This window comes from Enhydra lutris, unplaced genomic scaffold (assembly GCF_002288905.1).
Source record: "Enhydra lutris kenyoni isolate GAN:26980312 unplaced genomic scaffold, ASM228890v2 scaffoldscaffold6, whole genome shotgun sequence".
NCBI classification, from domain to species: Eukaryota; Metazoa; Chordata; class Mammalia; order Carnivora; family Mustelidae; genus Enhydra; species Enhydra lutris.
In genome coordinates, this window is record NW_019154090.1 from 46,261,787 (window position 1) to 46,278,633 (window position 16,847).

Genomic DNA, 16,847 nt, shown 5'->3' on the forward strand with positions numbered 1-16,847 from the left:
TGCTATTTAGCTTAGAGCAGCAGTGCCTTCAGATGCTTTCCTGTGATCTTTTTATCCACCAGTAATTAATGTGGAGGGTTAGAATAGTCAGTAAATTCCGGTGAGATGTGTAAGCTATAGCTGTTAAATCTAAGTATCTAGATTAGTATGCGTGCAGGTTTTTGTCCTCCAAGCCACTTTTCCCTCTGAGACCAGGCACTAGATCAGCTAGACATGCGGTGTTTAGCTCTATGTGATCTGAATGTTACTGTTTTGAGATTAAATTTTCAAGCTGCTTAACACAGGAAGTTCAGTTACACTTGGATACTTAACATAGTTTGCTTTAATCTTCTCAGTTGGAAAGGTTCTTCCTCAAATGAAATATGCAAAAGTCATTCAGTTAAGAGATAAATATGTATATTTTTTTAAAACTACAAACGTGCATGTATACAATTATATTTCATGACAAAGAAGTTTCCCTTTAGCTATATAGTTAAAATTTCTAATAGGAAACTTTGATTCTTTATCCAGAAATTTGAGATCATTATATAAGATTAATAATCTCTTTTATAATTAAATCCAGATTTGAACCCTGGGTTCCGCATGCAAAAGGTCAACAATCTTAACAATTGTAATTCATTAAGAAGTTAGCAAAATGATATATTTCAAAGTTAAACAATGGTGGTCCACAACTCATGCTTCTTTTATAGGACATGGATGGTATGTTTGCATTTATGATGAGAAACTTCTCAGGTGTCATGTATGGTTCTGTATTTTCCTAATGTCCTTTGATGTTAGATTCTGAGATCTGTGATGACTTGTGATTGAACATTTTCCTTATCCTCTGTTTCTGCAACTCTGGATTTTCTTCTTGGAGTATGTTATCTGTTTTATTGGGTAGCCATCTTGATCAATACCAGCTTAATAGTTGAATTGATTTGTTAGTACTTCATTGTGTAATCCCAGTGCTGAGAATAGTCAAGGTAGAAATGCTTCTGTCAAAAAGTGCTTGAGACACTTAACGTGTATTTCATTAATATTTTCTGTAAAACAGTTATAATCCACATCATAGAGGATATTTCTCCTAATTGATGTTCTGTGAATGCATTGGGGCAGGGGAGGGGATTAAAATTGGTGTGGTGTATTCTGGAACATGACTGTAATTAATTAGTAAGATGTGGCACATGGTGGAAAATAGTCCTTAATGAGAATCATCTTGATGTTCTTGATCTGTCCTGATTTGTTTCTTTAGTGTTCTTTAGCTTCTTTGTGTTATGTTTAAATCTTTTAGAGAATGAAAAATGAGTACTTAAAAAAGCATTTTGAAAAAGTGGTTCTTTATATGTATTTTCAGTGATTAATAATAATTTAGTGTATTGATTGACTGCTTCTGAGTTCTACCAGAACATACAAACGTGTGTATGTGTCCTTCCCTTAAGCCAACAACTCTTAGCTGAAAGAGGGATAAGGCCCAAGGATGGGAGAATTGGTATAAACATAATTTTCTGCCTGGTTCCTAGAATGTTATTTTACAAACCACTTTTTATCTTTTAAAAAATTACCCATGCAAATTTTTTTTTTTTTAAAGATTTTATTTCTTTATTTGACAGAGAGAGACACAGTGAGAGAGGGAACCCAAGCAGGGGCAGAGGGAGAAGGAGAAGCAGGCTTCCCGCTGATCAGGGAGCCAGACTCAGGGCTTCATCCCAGGACCCTGGGATCATGACCTGAGCCAAAGGCAGACGTGTAACAACTGAGCCACCCAGGCACCCCACAAAACTTTTTTTTTTCTTTTTAAAGTAATTTGGTTGACTGCTTTGTTTAGTTTAAATGTATTTTAACAAACTGAGGAACTTACATAAAATATCTTCAATATTTGAATCTTATGGTGTAGTTTCAGAATTGGTCTACAATCAAAAAACAAGTAAAACAGTATTAAAATTTGAGCAAACAAGTGTTCAGTATCTCCTTTAGTAGTATTTTTCTCTTTTTCCAAAATGTAGTTTTATAAGGTCTCACTAGAATTAGTGTTTGGATTTTTGATGTTTGACTGTCTTAATAAATTCTGTGAAAGTGGGCTTTTTTAATTAAATGAAGCTGTGTTAGCATTACTGTTTAACTCATTCACATTTCACCTGGATATTAAGTATAAAATGATTTGGGTGATAAACCAGTGGACAATTATGGAAAGTATTAATTCAACATGAACCGGCTTTGCCTGGGTTTTAGGCTATGGGAAGCTGGTTGGAAGCAGCGGTACTACAAGAACAAATTTGACGTTGATGCAGCTGATGAGAAATTCCGTCGTAAAGTTGTACAGTCTTATGTTGAGGGGCTCTGCTGGGTTCTTCGATATTATTACCAGGTACAGAGAGAATATTTTCCTCTAAACCTAGCTAATCATTTTAGGAAGATCATAATTTCTGTGTATTATTGAGCTTTAATGAAATTAAATCCAGACTCATTCTTTTAAAGCTTCCTGTTCAGAAATTCATTACCTTAAATATTTGTTTATAAAGGCTTTTATGCTTCTCAAGTGTTAATATATAAATAAAGATAATTTTTGTTGTGCTTAAGGATTTCAGCATCAAGTAGTGTGGGTTGAGTGTACTTTGTCTTTAATATAATTAAGTATGGTGGTTTTTTAATTGGAAGTAAAAAATAATAGTCACTAATGACTGAACAAAGGACAAAGACTTGAAAATACTAGTAAGAATTTGAAAGGCATTTGAATGATACAATTTCCTCTGTGTAATGTAGTGATGTTACATGAAATGCATTCTAATTGGAGTAATCCGTATCTGACTTAAAGCCTTTGATAATTGAGATGTCAGATTGGTGAGAGATTAGGTAGACATATAGGGGATTGTAACACTAGTTGTTAATATCTGGTTTCATTCTCCGAGAGCAAGGCAAGTTAAGTTTGGTGTGATCTAAGAAAAGATGAAGTTTGTCATAAGTGGAAAGTATAATTTAATGCATTGTCAACTGTATAATAATAAATTCATGTTTTACTTTTGTTCTCAGGATTTTAATTCATTTAGGCATAGAATCAAAATACATATTAGGAGTTGTTTTTTCTATCAGTTAAAACTTCTTTTTGATGGGTTTACTTAAATATTTTTATAATAAAGAGAAAATTGTCACAATAAAATATAAGGAATTATAAAATGAAACTTTTGGAAATTTTATTTAGTCACTGTTCAGTGTGATGTCCCTTCCCCATCTATATGCTAAGTAAGTGCCAGCTATCGCTCTTCATTTTATTTGATAATGGCAGCTGTAAAATTGGAAAGAAATGTACCAAGCACATTTTAAGGGTAAAAATCTTCACCAAATTGTACTATACAAATTGTATTTACAAAGTTTGGTATTAACTACTGATTATTAAAGACACTTTGCAGTAGTTTTTAAATCAAGGAGCCATTGATACAAAGTAAAAGTTCGGTTAATCAAAACAACTCTTAGGACTCATGGGGAAAAAATATGTGGAATGTACACTGGAAGTTATGTATTTTATAGGCTAATACTCTTAATTTTTATTTGCTTTTCTGTGTCCGTATTGAACGTAGATTTTTGTTTTTGGTTTTTTTTTGTTTTGTTTTTGGTTTTTTTTTTTTTTTTTTTTTTTGTTATGATTCTAGGGCTGTGCTTCCTGGAAGTGGTATTATCCATTCCATTATGCACCATTTGCTTCAGACTTTGAAGGTATTGCAGACATGCCATCTGATTTTGAGAAGGGCACTAAACCAGTAAGCTTAATTATTTAGAGTCATGAAATTCATAGAATTTTGGCTTAGATAAAAATTGTGTGTCTTATCTTAAACCTTTTTTCTTTCTTGCAGTTTAAACCATTGGAACAACTTATGGGAGTTTTTCCAGCTGCAAGTGGTAACTTTCTACCTCCATCATGGCGGAAGCTCATGAGTGATCCCGTTAGTGTCTTAGTATTTTGAGTATGTTAGTAACTGGGGTTTTGTCATGTTTCACGAACATTAGTCACAAGTGCTTTTGCATCTAATAATTAAAACAGTGAAGTCCAAAAACAAAGTGAAAGTATTGAGTTCTTCTGTATGTTTTTCACCTTTTTACCCCCCTACTTTCCTTGGCTGTGAGAATGCTACCTGGTATAAATAAAATTAATTTGTGTTTAGGAACAATTCTTAAAACTGTTACTTTGTTCTAAGCCTACCTGTAAGTCATTGTTTTTTTTTTTTTTTTTTTGTTCCAGCCATGTGTGGTGGCTACCAATGTTCAGACATCTCTGAGCTTATTTTGTGTGCCAGATAGAAAGGAGAGCCAGGCAAGAAGTAGGAATCATTAGAGTCCGTAAACTCTTCATTGACTGTGTTGGGTTCACAGTTTTCAGTTATAAAATTCCTCTCTAAAAATGCCCCCCCCCTTTTTTTTCATTTTTTAAAATAAAATTGTTAATTTTGTTTTACTATTGGGATTAATGACCTGAAATCTTATTAACATTTTTTAAAGGAATGAAACCTTATTTTCTCATCAGGCCTGATAACATGAATGAAAGAAATGTCAGATTCTTTAAAACTCAGACATGTGTGACTTTTGTTTTGAATCTTTATTTTTCTCCTTGACATAGGATTCTAGTATAATTGACTTCTACCCAGAAGATTTTGCTATTGATTTGAATGGGAAGAAATATGCATGGCAAGGTAAAATTTAGACATTATTCCTTTTTGTTAAAACAGTTTCCACTTTTTGGTAAACTGTAAACGAACATGATTTAGGTAATGAAAGAATTTCTGTAAAAGATAAATATTTTAAGAATTGCATGTCAAAATTTGGTATTTTTTTTTTCTATCCACCCTGGCATTGGCAATGATTAATAGTAACATTCTGATAAACAGTAAATAGAGTTAAAGTAGACCGATCGTTCTTTTGTCTTTTCTGTGATTAATTAATGGGACTTGGGAATTGCTTTCATTTAGTAGCTCATTGACACTTTGTAAGGTTGCTGAGAAATACAGGTTTACAGTTTTTATAAGAATGTCATTTTTAAATTACTACTAAATTTAATGTGCTGTTTACCACTCAGCAAATGTGTGATGATGACTGAATGTAAAACACAATAAAGAAGTCTCTTACATACTAAGTGAACTATTATTTCATGCCAGAGGCCCTTTCAACAAATCGCTTTAAACTTTGCTTCCACTGTATATTTTTCTAAGATAATTTCATTTGGGAAAACCATGTTTTTACTTCCTGCTTGGTTATTTTCTGTGGTACAGTTGACCAGTAACATGACTCAGAGAATTGTGAGATGGAAGGAGGGATAAGTAATAATTTACAAATTGAAAATCGTTTTATGAGATTTTAGGGTTGATTTTGGGTTTATGTAGTAAAGGAAATTTCATACTACTTTAGTGGATTGATAATGGGAAATGCAGCCCACTGATTGGGGTTAGCAGGTATTGTGCTCTATGGTCATATTTTGTTGTATGTAAATTGGTTGGAGTCTTAGGTTGTTTTTAAGGTGCTTTGTGGAGGGTACTTTGATTAATAGAAGGAAAGGGCTAAGAGGCAGTAAAGTAAAAATGTAAGTACATAAGTAAGTGTTGAATAAATAAGTAAATATATAAACATGCAGATGTCTTCCTTTCTATATATAATAATCCAGAGGAAAAGTGAGATAGTGCACAATGGTTATAATTTCTTCACATCCTTGCCAACATTTGTTACTTTCTTTTTTTATTCAGTAAATGGCTTTTAAGTGTTTTTGTGTTTGTATTTAACACTTAAATACACTTAAGTGTATTGAAGTGTTTTTGGTTAAAGTATAATTGACATACAATATCCTGTTTCAGATGTACATCATGGTGATTTGATATTTTTATAGGTTATGAAGTGATCCCCATGATAAGTCTAATAACCATTTATCACCATACAAAGTTACTACAGTATTACTGACTGTATTCCCTATACTGTATATTATATCTCCATGACTGACTTATTTTATAACTAAAAGTTTGTACCTCTCAATCCACTTCATCTAGTTTGCCTATCTCCTCACAGTCTTTCCCCTCTGGTAACCAACAGTTTGTTTCCTTATCTGTGAGTCTGTTCCTGTTCTGTTTGTTCATTTGTTTTGTTTTGTTTTTTAGATTACGTATATAAATGAAATTGTATGGTATTTGTCTTTCTCTGTCAGGACTTGTTTCACTTAGCATAATACCCTGTAGGTTCACTGATGTTGGAAATGGTAAGCTTTCTCTTTTTTATGACTGAGTAGTATTTCATTTTATATATATGTGTGTATACAGACACACACCACACCTTTATCCATTTGTCTGTTGATGGACACTTGCGTTAGTTCCATATTTTGGCTATTGTAAATAATGCTGCAGGGAACATAGGGGTGCATTTATCTCTTCAGATTGCTATTTTTCTTTTCTTTGGATAAATATCCAGAGGTGGAATTGCTGGATTGTATGGTGTTCCTATTTTTAACTTTTTGAGAAACATCCAAACTGTTTCCCATCGTGGCTGCACTACTGTGTGTAAGAGTTCCCTTTTCTCCACATCCTCACAAACACTTTTTTTTTTTTCTTTTTGGTAATAGCCAATCATAAAGATGTGAGGTGATATTTCATTGTGGTTTTGATTTGCATTTCCCTGATAATTAGTGATGTTGAGCACCTTTTCATGTGTCTGTTGCCCATCTGGATGTCTTCTTTGGAAAAAAATGTTCAAATCCTCTGCCCATTTTTTAATTGGATTTTTTTTTTTTTTTTTGTATTAAGTTGTGTAAGTTACTTTTATGTTTTAGGTATCAACCCCTTATTGGATGTATGGTTTGGAAACATCTCCCATTCAGTAGGTCACCTTTTTATTTTGTTGATTGTTTCCTTTGCTGAAACAAAAGCTTTTTAGTCTGATATAGTCCCATTTGTTTATTTTAGCTTTTGTGGCCCTTTCCTGAAGAAACTGGTCCAAAAAAAATATTGCTGAGGCTGATGTCAAAGAGCTTACTGCCTGTGGTTTATAGTTTCAGGTCTGACATCCAAGTCTTTAATTCATTTTGAATTTATTTGTGCATATGGTGCAAGAAAATGGTCTAGTTTTACTCTTCTGAATGTAGCTTTCTGGTTTTCCCCACACCATTTCTTGAAAAGACTGTCTTTTCCCATTGTGTATTCTTGCCTCCTTTGTCATAGATTAATTGACTGTATATATTTGAGAGTTTTTCTGGGCTCTCTGTTTTATTCCATTGATCTATGTGTTTGTTTTCATGTCATACCATACTGTTTTGATTGCTATAGCTTTGTAGTGTGGTTTGAAGTCAGCGAGTGTGAGACCTCCAGCTTTGTTCTTTCTCAAGGTTGCTTTGGCTCTTTGGTGTCTTTGTAGTTCCATACAAATTTTAGGATTCCTTGTTCTAGTTCTTTGATAAATGCCAGTGGTATTTTGATAGGGATTGCATTTAATATATAGTTCGCTTAGGATAGTATGGACATTTTAACAGTATTCTTCCAATCCTATCAGCATGTAATATCTTTTCCATTTATTTGTGTCTGTTTTTTTTAATAATAGCCATCCTAATGGGTATGAAGCAGTATCTCACTGTGCTTTTGATTTGTATTTCCCTAATTATTGGTGATGTTGAGCATTTTTTTCATGTGCTTATTAGCTATTTCTGTGTCTTTGGAGAAATGTCTTTTCAAGTTTTTTTGCTCATTTTTGAATTGGGTTTTTGTTTGTATGTATGTATTTATCTATTTATGTATTTATTTATATATTTATTTGACACAGAGAGATCACAAGTAGGCAGAGCAGCAGGCAGAGACAGAGGGGAAGCAGGCTCCCTGCTGAGCAGAGAGCCCGATGCGATGCGGGGCTCTGTCCCAGGACCCTGAGATCATGACCTGAGCCAAAGGCAGAGGCTTTAACCCACTGAGCCACCCAGGCGCCCCGGTTTTGGTTTTTGTTTTTGTTTTTTTTTAAGATATTTTATTTATTTATTGGACAGAGAGAGAGATCACAAGTAGGCAGAGAGGCAGGCAGAGAGAGAGGAGGAAGCAGACTCCCCGCTGACTAGAGAGCCTGATGCAGGGCTCGATCCCAGCACCCTGGGATCATGACCTGAGCCGAAGGCAGAGGCTTAACCCACTGAGCCACCCAGGCGCCCCCGGTTTTTGTTTTTATATTGTAGGAGTACTTTATATATTTTGAACACCAGTCTCTTATATATGATTTTGTATTTATTTTATTCCCTTTTGTGATTGTCTTTTTACTCTGTTTGATAGTGTCCTTTGATGCACAAAGTTTTTAATTATGAGGGAGATTCAATTTTTGTCGGACTATTTTGTTGTTCCTGTGTTTTTGGTGTTGTGTGCAAGAAGTCATTGCCAAATCCAGTGTCATAAAGCTTCCCCCCCTGTTTTAGGATAATTTTACAGTTTTAGCTCTTAACATTTAGGTCTTTGATCCATTTTGAGTTTACTTTTGTATAGGGTGTAAGATTAGAGTCCATCTTCATTCTTTTGCTATGGATGTCCATTTTCCCCAGCACGATTTGTTGAAACAACTGCTCTTTCCCCATTGAACAATCTTGCCACCCTTATTGGAAATCATTTGACTATGTATCTGAGGGCTTACTTGTGGGCTCTCTATTCCACTGCCTAATACGCCTATCCTTACGCCAGTACCAAACTGTTTTAATTAGTGTAGCTTTAGTAAGTTTTGCCGTCGAGTGATGGGAGTCCTCCAACTTTATTTTTCTTCTTCAAGGTTGTTTTGGCTCTTTGGGGGCCCTTGAGATTCCAAATGAATTTTAGGATGAGTTGAAACTCAGACCTTTAATATTTTTATATTTTATGTAAGTATTTTCAGTTATTAGACTGCAGCAAGAACATAACTTTTTTGAGGTCAAATTTAGTACTGTGAAGAGTTATAGTTATTCCCCCATGTCTTTAAAACTTGTTAAAAGTAATGGTAATACTTAAGTTCTTAATACCTAAGTTGCATGTATCTTAAAATGATAGAAGATAAAATATATCTGGGTAGTTTTTTGACATTTACTGAACTCTTGCAATGTTGTGTTTTTATAGTATTTCCTTAATATATGTAAGAGGAATATAGCATACCCATTTCGAATGCTACATATTTTATATATGAACAGAGTATTTTAAGTCCTTTGATCAGAGTCACACAGTGGCTGAACTAAGATTGGACCCAGGGAGTGTGACCACTATGTATTTACCTAAGTGCTACTACTTGGGTTACTTGTGTTGTTGAGGTAGTGCATTTTAACATAATAAATAAGTACTCAGGAGAAATTAGCTGTAAATGTCATTTTTACTATCAGCTCACTCAAGAACTAAATTTATCACATCTGGGTATAAGGCATTTCTTTCTATCCTGCCCAGTAGGGCTGATTTGTTGCTTAGTAACCTTATTGCTTTCATTAGCACTGCAAGTTGCTTACCAGTTGGAGCTGGCTTTTAGAGTTGATATTGTAGGACAGTCTTTCTGATAATTTGTTAGTCTTAAGTGTATGACTAAACAAAACTTGAACAACTCCCTGCATTTTTTCCATGTAAATGTTCACCAGTAGATCAAACAGTCTAACTTTGGTGATAGATGTTAATATTCTTGAAATCACTTTTTAGGCCCTTCACAATTCACTTAGTTTCTTTTTCTTTTTTTTTTTTTTAATATTTTATTTATATATTTGACAGACAGAGATCACAAGTAGCCAGAGAGGCAGGCAGAGAGAGAGGAGGAAGCAGGCTCCCTGCTGAGCAGAAAGCCCGATGTGGGGCTCGATCCCAGGACCCTGGGATCATGACCTGAGCCGAAGGCAGAGGCTTTAACCCACGGAGCCACCCAGGCGCCCCTCCCATAGCACTTTTACTCCATTGAGGAATGACAAAGGTTTCCTCTTAACGTTAAAAAATGCATATTTCCCTTCTAGATAATGAAATTGAACCTGTTTCTAAACTTTGAAAATATGGTAGCTAAATAATTAATGACAACTTTGGGAACCTTTCATTTCTCTCATTTTAAAGGGAACAATTACAATTGTGGCAGTTTTGACTGGCAGTAGTTTCAAAATTATTTAGCTCTAATTAGCATTTCTCTTTGCTGTTTATTTTACACTTTTTATTTTGTCAAAAGACTACTGTATACAGTATAGCATAAACGTGGTTCAATAACTTCGTGTATCTTTCTAGAAATAGATACTGTATTACTGGTGTGCTACTTTGAAAATTATGAATGTAGGTTGAAATAAAACAATTACTTTAATTCCAGCACATTCCATAGGACAGTTTTCAGCCTGAATATGAACAACTTGGATCCTACCCCACCCCCAAGATTACTTAAGCAAGTCCTTAAACACTTTTTATATCTAAATTAGTTATTATGTTTTAAAATGTAAAAAACAGAATGCTGTGCAGTTTTAGAGCTGGAAGACATTCCATGTATTTATTCACATTGAACAGACCTTCTGAATATTTTAGTTGAAAACCAAGTCCTAAAAAGATGAAAGGACAAGTTCAGACTCTTTGCAGATTAACTGGCTTGCTCAAGGGCATCCTCATAAGTTAGGCAAGAGAACATAGACTGGTGTCCAGGTGGCCACTTGTTCATTTAATTTAAAAGTTTTATCATCATGGAGTTAAGATTCTGCAAACATGGTTTTTCATATGAGCTATCTTAAGGATGGAAAATATATGAAACTTCTTTCTTCTCTGAACACATGGAAAGTATTTGCATCTGAGATTTGAATAGAGTTCAATTTCAAAATGTTTTTACGCCAACAGAGATATTCTACTAGAAATGTTTATTTGAACGAGTAATAGGTGGAATTTGGGTGATCCTAATAGCTCAGTGGTTGGTGTGCATTTCTTTCTCCAGGTGTTGCTCTGTTGCCTTTTGTGGATGAGCGAAGGCTGCGAGCTGCTCTAGAAGAGGTATACCCAGACCTCACTCCAGAAGAGAGTAAGAACTGTGCTTCCACTTTGTCTCAACATTGAGTCTGTATCTTATAGACTTTACGTTTCTGTATAATATTAGACTCTTTTTTCCATTTGTCAAATTTCACATATAGGGGGCATAAACCATTGGTTTTTACTTCTTCATAAGAAAAATCAACTTTGCTTCTTAAAATGTATTATCCAAATTGAATAGTAAATACAATTTTTTTTTAACTTACAAGTGTTAGATTTATTAAAAAGCAATACTTTAAGGGGTGCTGGGGTAGCTCAGTCAGTTAAGCATCTGACTGTTGATCTCAGCTCAGTTTTTGGTCTCAGTGTTGTGAGTCCAAAGTTCACAGTGGGCTCCCTGCTAGTTGTGGAGCCTGCTTTAAAAAAAAAAAAAAAAAAAAAAAAAACACAAAAACAGCATTTCAGGAATATCCTTTGACTTTCTGATCCCCCCCCTTTTTTTTTAACATTTATTTATTTTAGAGAGGGCAAGCATGCATGAGCGGGGGTAGGGGAGGAGGGAGAGGAAGAGAGAGAATCCTCAAGCAGGCTCCGCCTTGAGTGTGGAGCCCAACGTGGGGCTCAATCCCAGGACCTTGAGACCATGACCTGAGCCGAAATGCAGAGTCAGCCACTTCACCGACTGTACCACCTAAGTGCCTGCCCCTTGACTTTTTTTGATTCTTACATGACATGCACTCACAAAACTAATTTTCCATGCTGTGAGTGTATTAATTTCCTCTCTGTCCCTTCTTCCCTTCATCCCCTCCAATAAGTTAACTTTGTTTAAAAAGCTATGTTGAAATAAAGGCATTTACTTAGTTTGCTTACCTGAAATGTTATTGGTACAGAGTGGCATTTAAAATACTGACAGTTAAAAGTGTTGGGAAATTGCAAAGCTAGACTCTATTGGAAAATTTATTTAATACCAGTATAATAAACCTACAGAAATAATTTCTCTGTCAGCTATCCTTAGAGTAGTCTTTGTTATCAGATGGTGTAATTTGTTTGGGTTTGCTCAGGAAATGGTTATGTATTTCTTACAGTAAGAAATGGAGTTCTATATAAGTTTATCCCTTATCTTAGAATACTATATTGAAATATGTTTTAGTGATAATATTTTCTGATAGTCTTTGATCTTCGAAACCTTAATGTCAAACTTGTTTTTCTTCTACAGAGACCTCACACATTTAGGTCTGTCACTTTTAAATTATTTTTTGTAGGGGTACTCAGCCCTTAAGTGTCTGTCTGCCTTCAGCTCAGGTCATGATCTCAGGGTCCTGGGGTCAAGCCCTGCATCGGGTTCCCTGCTCAGTGGGAAGCCTGCTTCTCCCTCTCCCACTCCCCCTGCTTGTGTTCCCTCTCTCGGTGTGTCTCTGTCATATAAAAAAAATCTTTAAGAAATAAAAAGTATATTTTATTGTAGACCTTATACTAAAGTTTTAAAAATTTAGATATTTCTTTTTATTTTATTCTCATAAAAGTTGCTCTTGCAGATATAATTGTTTGATCTTATTTCTTTCCTTATTTTCCCCCCAGCTAAAAGAAACAGTCTTGGAGGTGACATCTTATTTGTGGGCAAACATCACCCACTCCATGACTTCATTTTAGAACTCTACCAGACAGGTTCCACAGAGGTATGGTCTCTTTTTCCATCATGAAGTGCTTTTAGACAGTATAATTATTCGGTTAACTCATCAGAAATACATTTGTTAAATTTTGATAAAATAGAAACAAGTGGGGTGCCTGAATGGCTCAGTCAGTTAAGCTTCTGCCTTCAGCTCAGTCATGATCCTGGGGTCCTGGGATCAAGTTCCACATTGGGCTCCCTGCTCAGCAGACAGTCTGCTTCTCCCTCTGCCGCTTCCTAAAGCTCATGGACACATGCTTGCTCTCTCTCAAAAATAAATAAATAATATCTTTTAAAAAAAGAAAAAGAGGGTGTCTGGGTGGCTCAGTGGTTTAAGGCCTCTACTTTCAGCTCAGGTCATGATCACAGGACCCACAGAGAGCCCCACATCGGGCTCTCTGCTCAGCAGGGAGCCTGCTTCCTCCTCTCTCTCTCTCTGCCTGCCTCTCTGGCTACTTGTGATCTCTGTCAAATAAATAAAATCTTTTAAAAGAAAAAGAAGAAAATGTACCATTTTAATCTTTAAAAACCATTTTAAAAGTGTATAATTTTGTGGCATTAAATCTATGTACAGTGTTGAGCAGCCATTCACCACTATCCACTTGCAGAATTTATCTTCCCAAACAGAAACTGTTATCCCTTAACAATACATCTCCATTCTCTCCCCTTATTTCTGATAACCTGTCTTCTACTTTCTGTCTCTGAATTTACCTGTTTTTAGAAGTGGAATAAATGGAATCCTATAATATTTGTCCTCTTGTGTCTGACTTATTTTACTTAGTGTAGTGTTGTCAAGGTTCTCCATGTTGTAGCATGTATCAGGGCTTCCTTTTATGACCATAGTGTGTATATACTGCATTTTCTTTATCCGTTCATCTGTTGATGGAAACGTGGGTTGTTTCCTCCTCCTGGCTTTTAAGAATAATGCTACTATGAACTTTGGTGTACACGTATTTGTGTGAGTCCCTGCTTTCCATTCTTTTGGGTTTATGATCAGGAATGCATTTTTCCACAGCCAGTGGATGTACCACCTGAACTATGTCATGGGATGCAAGGAAAGTTTTCTTTGGATGAAGAAGCTGTTCTTCCAGATCAGTAAGCATTCATTTGTGCACATTGGGGTGACTGGGAGGAAGTTTAGCTAGCATTTTTTCCTTGTTGCCCAAATGTTTTATTTTCTAGTAATAGTAAGAAAACAAAACAACAGAAAACCTGCTGGACTATTAAAATACTTGGGGTCAGAGCCCACCTCTTTAGCCTAGTAGCTGTATCACTGTGTGCAGGGAGCCCTGGGGGTCTCTAAAGCCCTTACAGGAGATCCATGAGTTCACAGCTATTTTTATAATAATAATAGGATGCTATGATATTATTTGCTTTTCTCATTCTCTTTCTCTCTTGAGTATACAGTGGAGTTGTCCAGAAGCTGAATGTAGTGTGATAGCTATCTCAAGAGATTGAATCAGAAGCAGATAAGAGAATCCAGCTATTAAGATAGATATTAAGTCAGATATTAAAGAAATTTTCAAAAATTAAGACAATGACACTTCTTTTTTTTGCTTTGTAAAATAATTTTTCATTAAAAATGTTATTTATGTAATAGGTTTATTACTGTTATCTTTAAATTAGTATTTTAGAAATTTCTTAGTTTTAATTTTTAATAGGTAAATATTGATACACATAACCAACATAACCAGAAGCTCTTTGAGGTCCTTGATTTTTAGAAATGTTTTAAAGGGGTTCTGAGATCAGTGTTTGGGAATTGCTGGTCAGTTGTATCTTCCTCTTTTGTAGATAATGGATGGTTTTCCAAAGTGATTATACTATTTTGTAATCTTAGTGGCAGTTTGTGAGAGATTTTGTTGCTCTACATTCTTGCAAACCCTTGGAATTGATTGTCATGACCTTAATTTCTGTCAGTTTAGTGGATGCTTATTGACACCTTGTGTCTTACAGTTGCATTTCTCTGATTACTAATGAAATTGAATGCCGTATGGTATATTTATTAGCCATTAGGTTTCCCTCATTTATCAAGTACCTGTTCTGTTCTTCTGTGGTCCTTTCCCTGTGCCCCTTTTTGGTTTGTTTGTATCCTTTACAAATTCTGGTATGAGCCGTTTGGCCATAATAGTTTTCTGTTGAGATTACAAGCAAGGAAGACAGGGTCCTTTATTTAAAGATGTAATTGGTTGTGTCATTTTTTTGTTGGTACATTTTAATGATTTTTCTTTCCTAAAGCAACATCTTAATTCCACTTGTCCAAAAGGTTACAACTTACTCCCTTCTTTCTCTTTAGGATAGTATGTTCTCCTGTCCCCATGTTACGGGATCTGACACAGAACACTGCAATCAGGTAAGTCTTTGAAAATTCATATCCTTTGACCAAAACACAGCTCTGAACTTGCAGATAAGTTTAAGAAGATCCCTGAGTCACAAGGAAATGGCAGCTGTTACTCCACCAGTGCTTTGAGATTGGAGAGTCCCTGTGTTGCAGACCTCAGAACAGAGCCTCTTGACTTTAAATTATGTATATTGTTAAGGTTACTGATTTAACAAGCTTGCTTCTCTGCTTACTGGTTTCCCCTGACAACCTCTTAATTCTTCCTGGATTAGAAAAGTGGGAGGTAGAAAGTAGGAGTTTCTAGGAGTAGTTTACTACATAGGAGCAAACAGACCTCTTTACCTCAGAGACCCACACAGCTTCTCTGTGTTATAACAGATTATTTTAATTATATTTACAGGTGTGGCCCTGCAGAGTTTAAAAACAAAACTATTACATACTTTATTTTGGTTGAGATAGAATAAATTTACGGAAATGTTTACCAATAATTATTATAAACTAAATTTAGATCATTTCTGCTACCTGGAAAAATGTATTTCATTTCTTTCTTTTTTTTTTTCAATTTTTTTTTTAATTAACATAATATATTTGTTTCAGGGTACAGGTCTATGATTCATCAGTCTTACACAACACACAGCACTCAACACAGCACACACCCTCTCCAATGTCCCAACACCCAGCCACCCCATCCTTCCCACCCCCCGTATTTAATTTCTTGCATTTCTTCATACAGCATTCTGTATGTGTAAAATATAATGTGACTGTTTAGAATAAAAACCAACACACTATTCATTTGCTTAATTCTTGTATGTAATTACAAATCTCGATTGCAGGATTTATGTTACCATTTTCTTCAGTCTTTAGGCAAGACTAAGGAAAACACATCCTAGTAATTCAAGGATTTTGTAAAAGCCTGCTTGGGAAGACTGTTACTGAATCCTTCTCTCCCAATCATTGTTACTATTTCTGTTACTCTTTGGAAGTATTTTGGATTTTATTTAAATTTATCATTGTAAAGTGTGAGCATATTCGTTTTCCTATTAATAGATTTAGATAGAAAGCAACTGCCACTTTAGAGGGGCTTTTATTTAAAGAAAACTGTCATGAATTTGGAAATCTTTCTAAATTAGTTGCTTTTATCTTTACACACATTTTTAATTTATCTTTACATGGAATTTGTTCTGGCTCTCTGTCTTTGGGCTCTTCTGTTAAGGGTGGAGTTTAGAATTGTGGGCCATGCTCTTGCACCCACCACAAATAGTCTGGTTCAGGTAGATCCAGTGTGGACACTGTATTAACCCATGGGATCTCTCTGCCTTGAAACAGTGCTTCAGGTCAGTTAATCCTACCAGTTCTGTCTTTGGATTGTCACATGCTTGCTTGTGCTCCCCAGTTCTGCATGTTTTCAGGGGCCTTTCTGCCCAGCCCTCTAGAAGTACTTAACTTTTTTTTTCTACTTAACTTTACAATTAGAACAGAAAGACTTGTCCAAGGGAAGAATTACAAAATTGGCAAATCCTCTAATTTCTGTTTGTATGGTGGTGTTATTGTTGGCTGGTTGGTTCTGAGCCTGAAGAAGGCCTTTGGTATTATTTGGTATCCATTGTGTTCTCCTAAGATTATTAAACTTAACAAGACAAATACCAGATCTAGGTGCGAATTCAGACATATGTTGAAAACTTCATATTAAAATTGATTTGAGTTAATGTCCTGGAGATTTGTGAAAGACCACATTAACTTTTACCTTACGAGCTAATTTTCAGTGTTTCCTATGAGGCGTAATGAGGTTGATCGAGTTTATTGCAGTTTTTGTGTGTGTGTTTGGGGGCTTGTTTTTCATCCCAGTCTTGTGTTTGTTTTATAAATGAAAATCTGAGAATGCAGGCTCTGGTGCCAATTGCTGGTTATTTCTATTTTGACTCCTGTCATTTTTTTCCCTTCTCTG

At 35.2% G+C, this 16,847-nt stretch overlaps 1 protein-coding gene across 3 annotated transcripts in view; it reads left to right on the forward strand.

The window, feature by feature from the left end:
- Positions 1 to 16,847, forward strand: part of LOC111141389 (5'-3' exoribonuclease 2) — a 92,966-nt gene that overhangs the window by 49,934 nt on the left and 26,185 nt on the right. For all 3 annotated transcript variants that reach the window (XM_022493900.1, XM_022493897.1, XM_022493898.1), the window contains 8 exons: positions 2,209 to 2,344; positions 3,624 to 3,731; positions 3,825 to 3,914; positions 4,586 to 4,658; positions 10,864 to 10,947; positions 12,474 to 12,571; positions 13,580 to 13,659; positions 14,858 to 14,914. In XM_022493900.1, the coding sequence (XP_022349608.1) occupies positions 2,209 to 2,344; positions 3,624 to 3,731; positions 3,825 to 3,914; positions 4,586 to 4,658; positions 10,864 to 10,947; positions 12,474 to 12,571; positions 13,580 to 13,659; positions 14,858 to 14,914 (726 nt within the window). The remainder of the gene's footprint in view (positions 1 to 2,208; positions 2,345 to 3,623; positions 3,732 to 3,824; positions 3,915 to 4,585; positions 4,659 to 10,863; positions 10,948 to 12,473; positions 12,572 to 13,579; positions 13,660 to 14,857; positions 14,915 to 16,847) is intronic.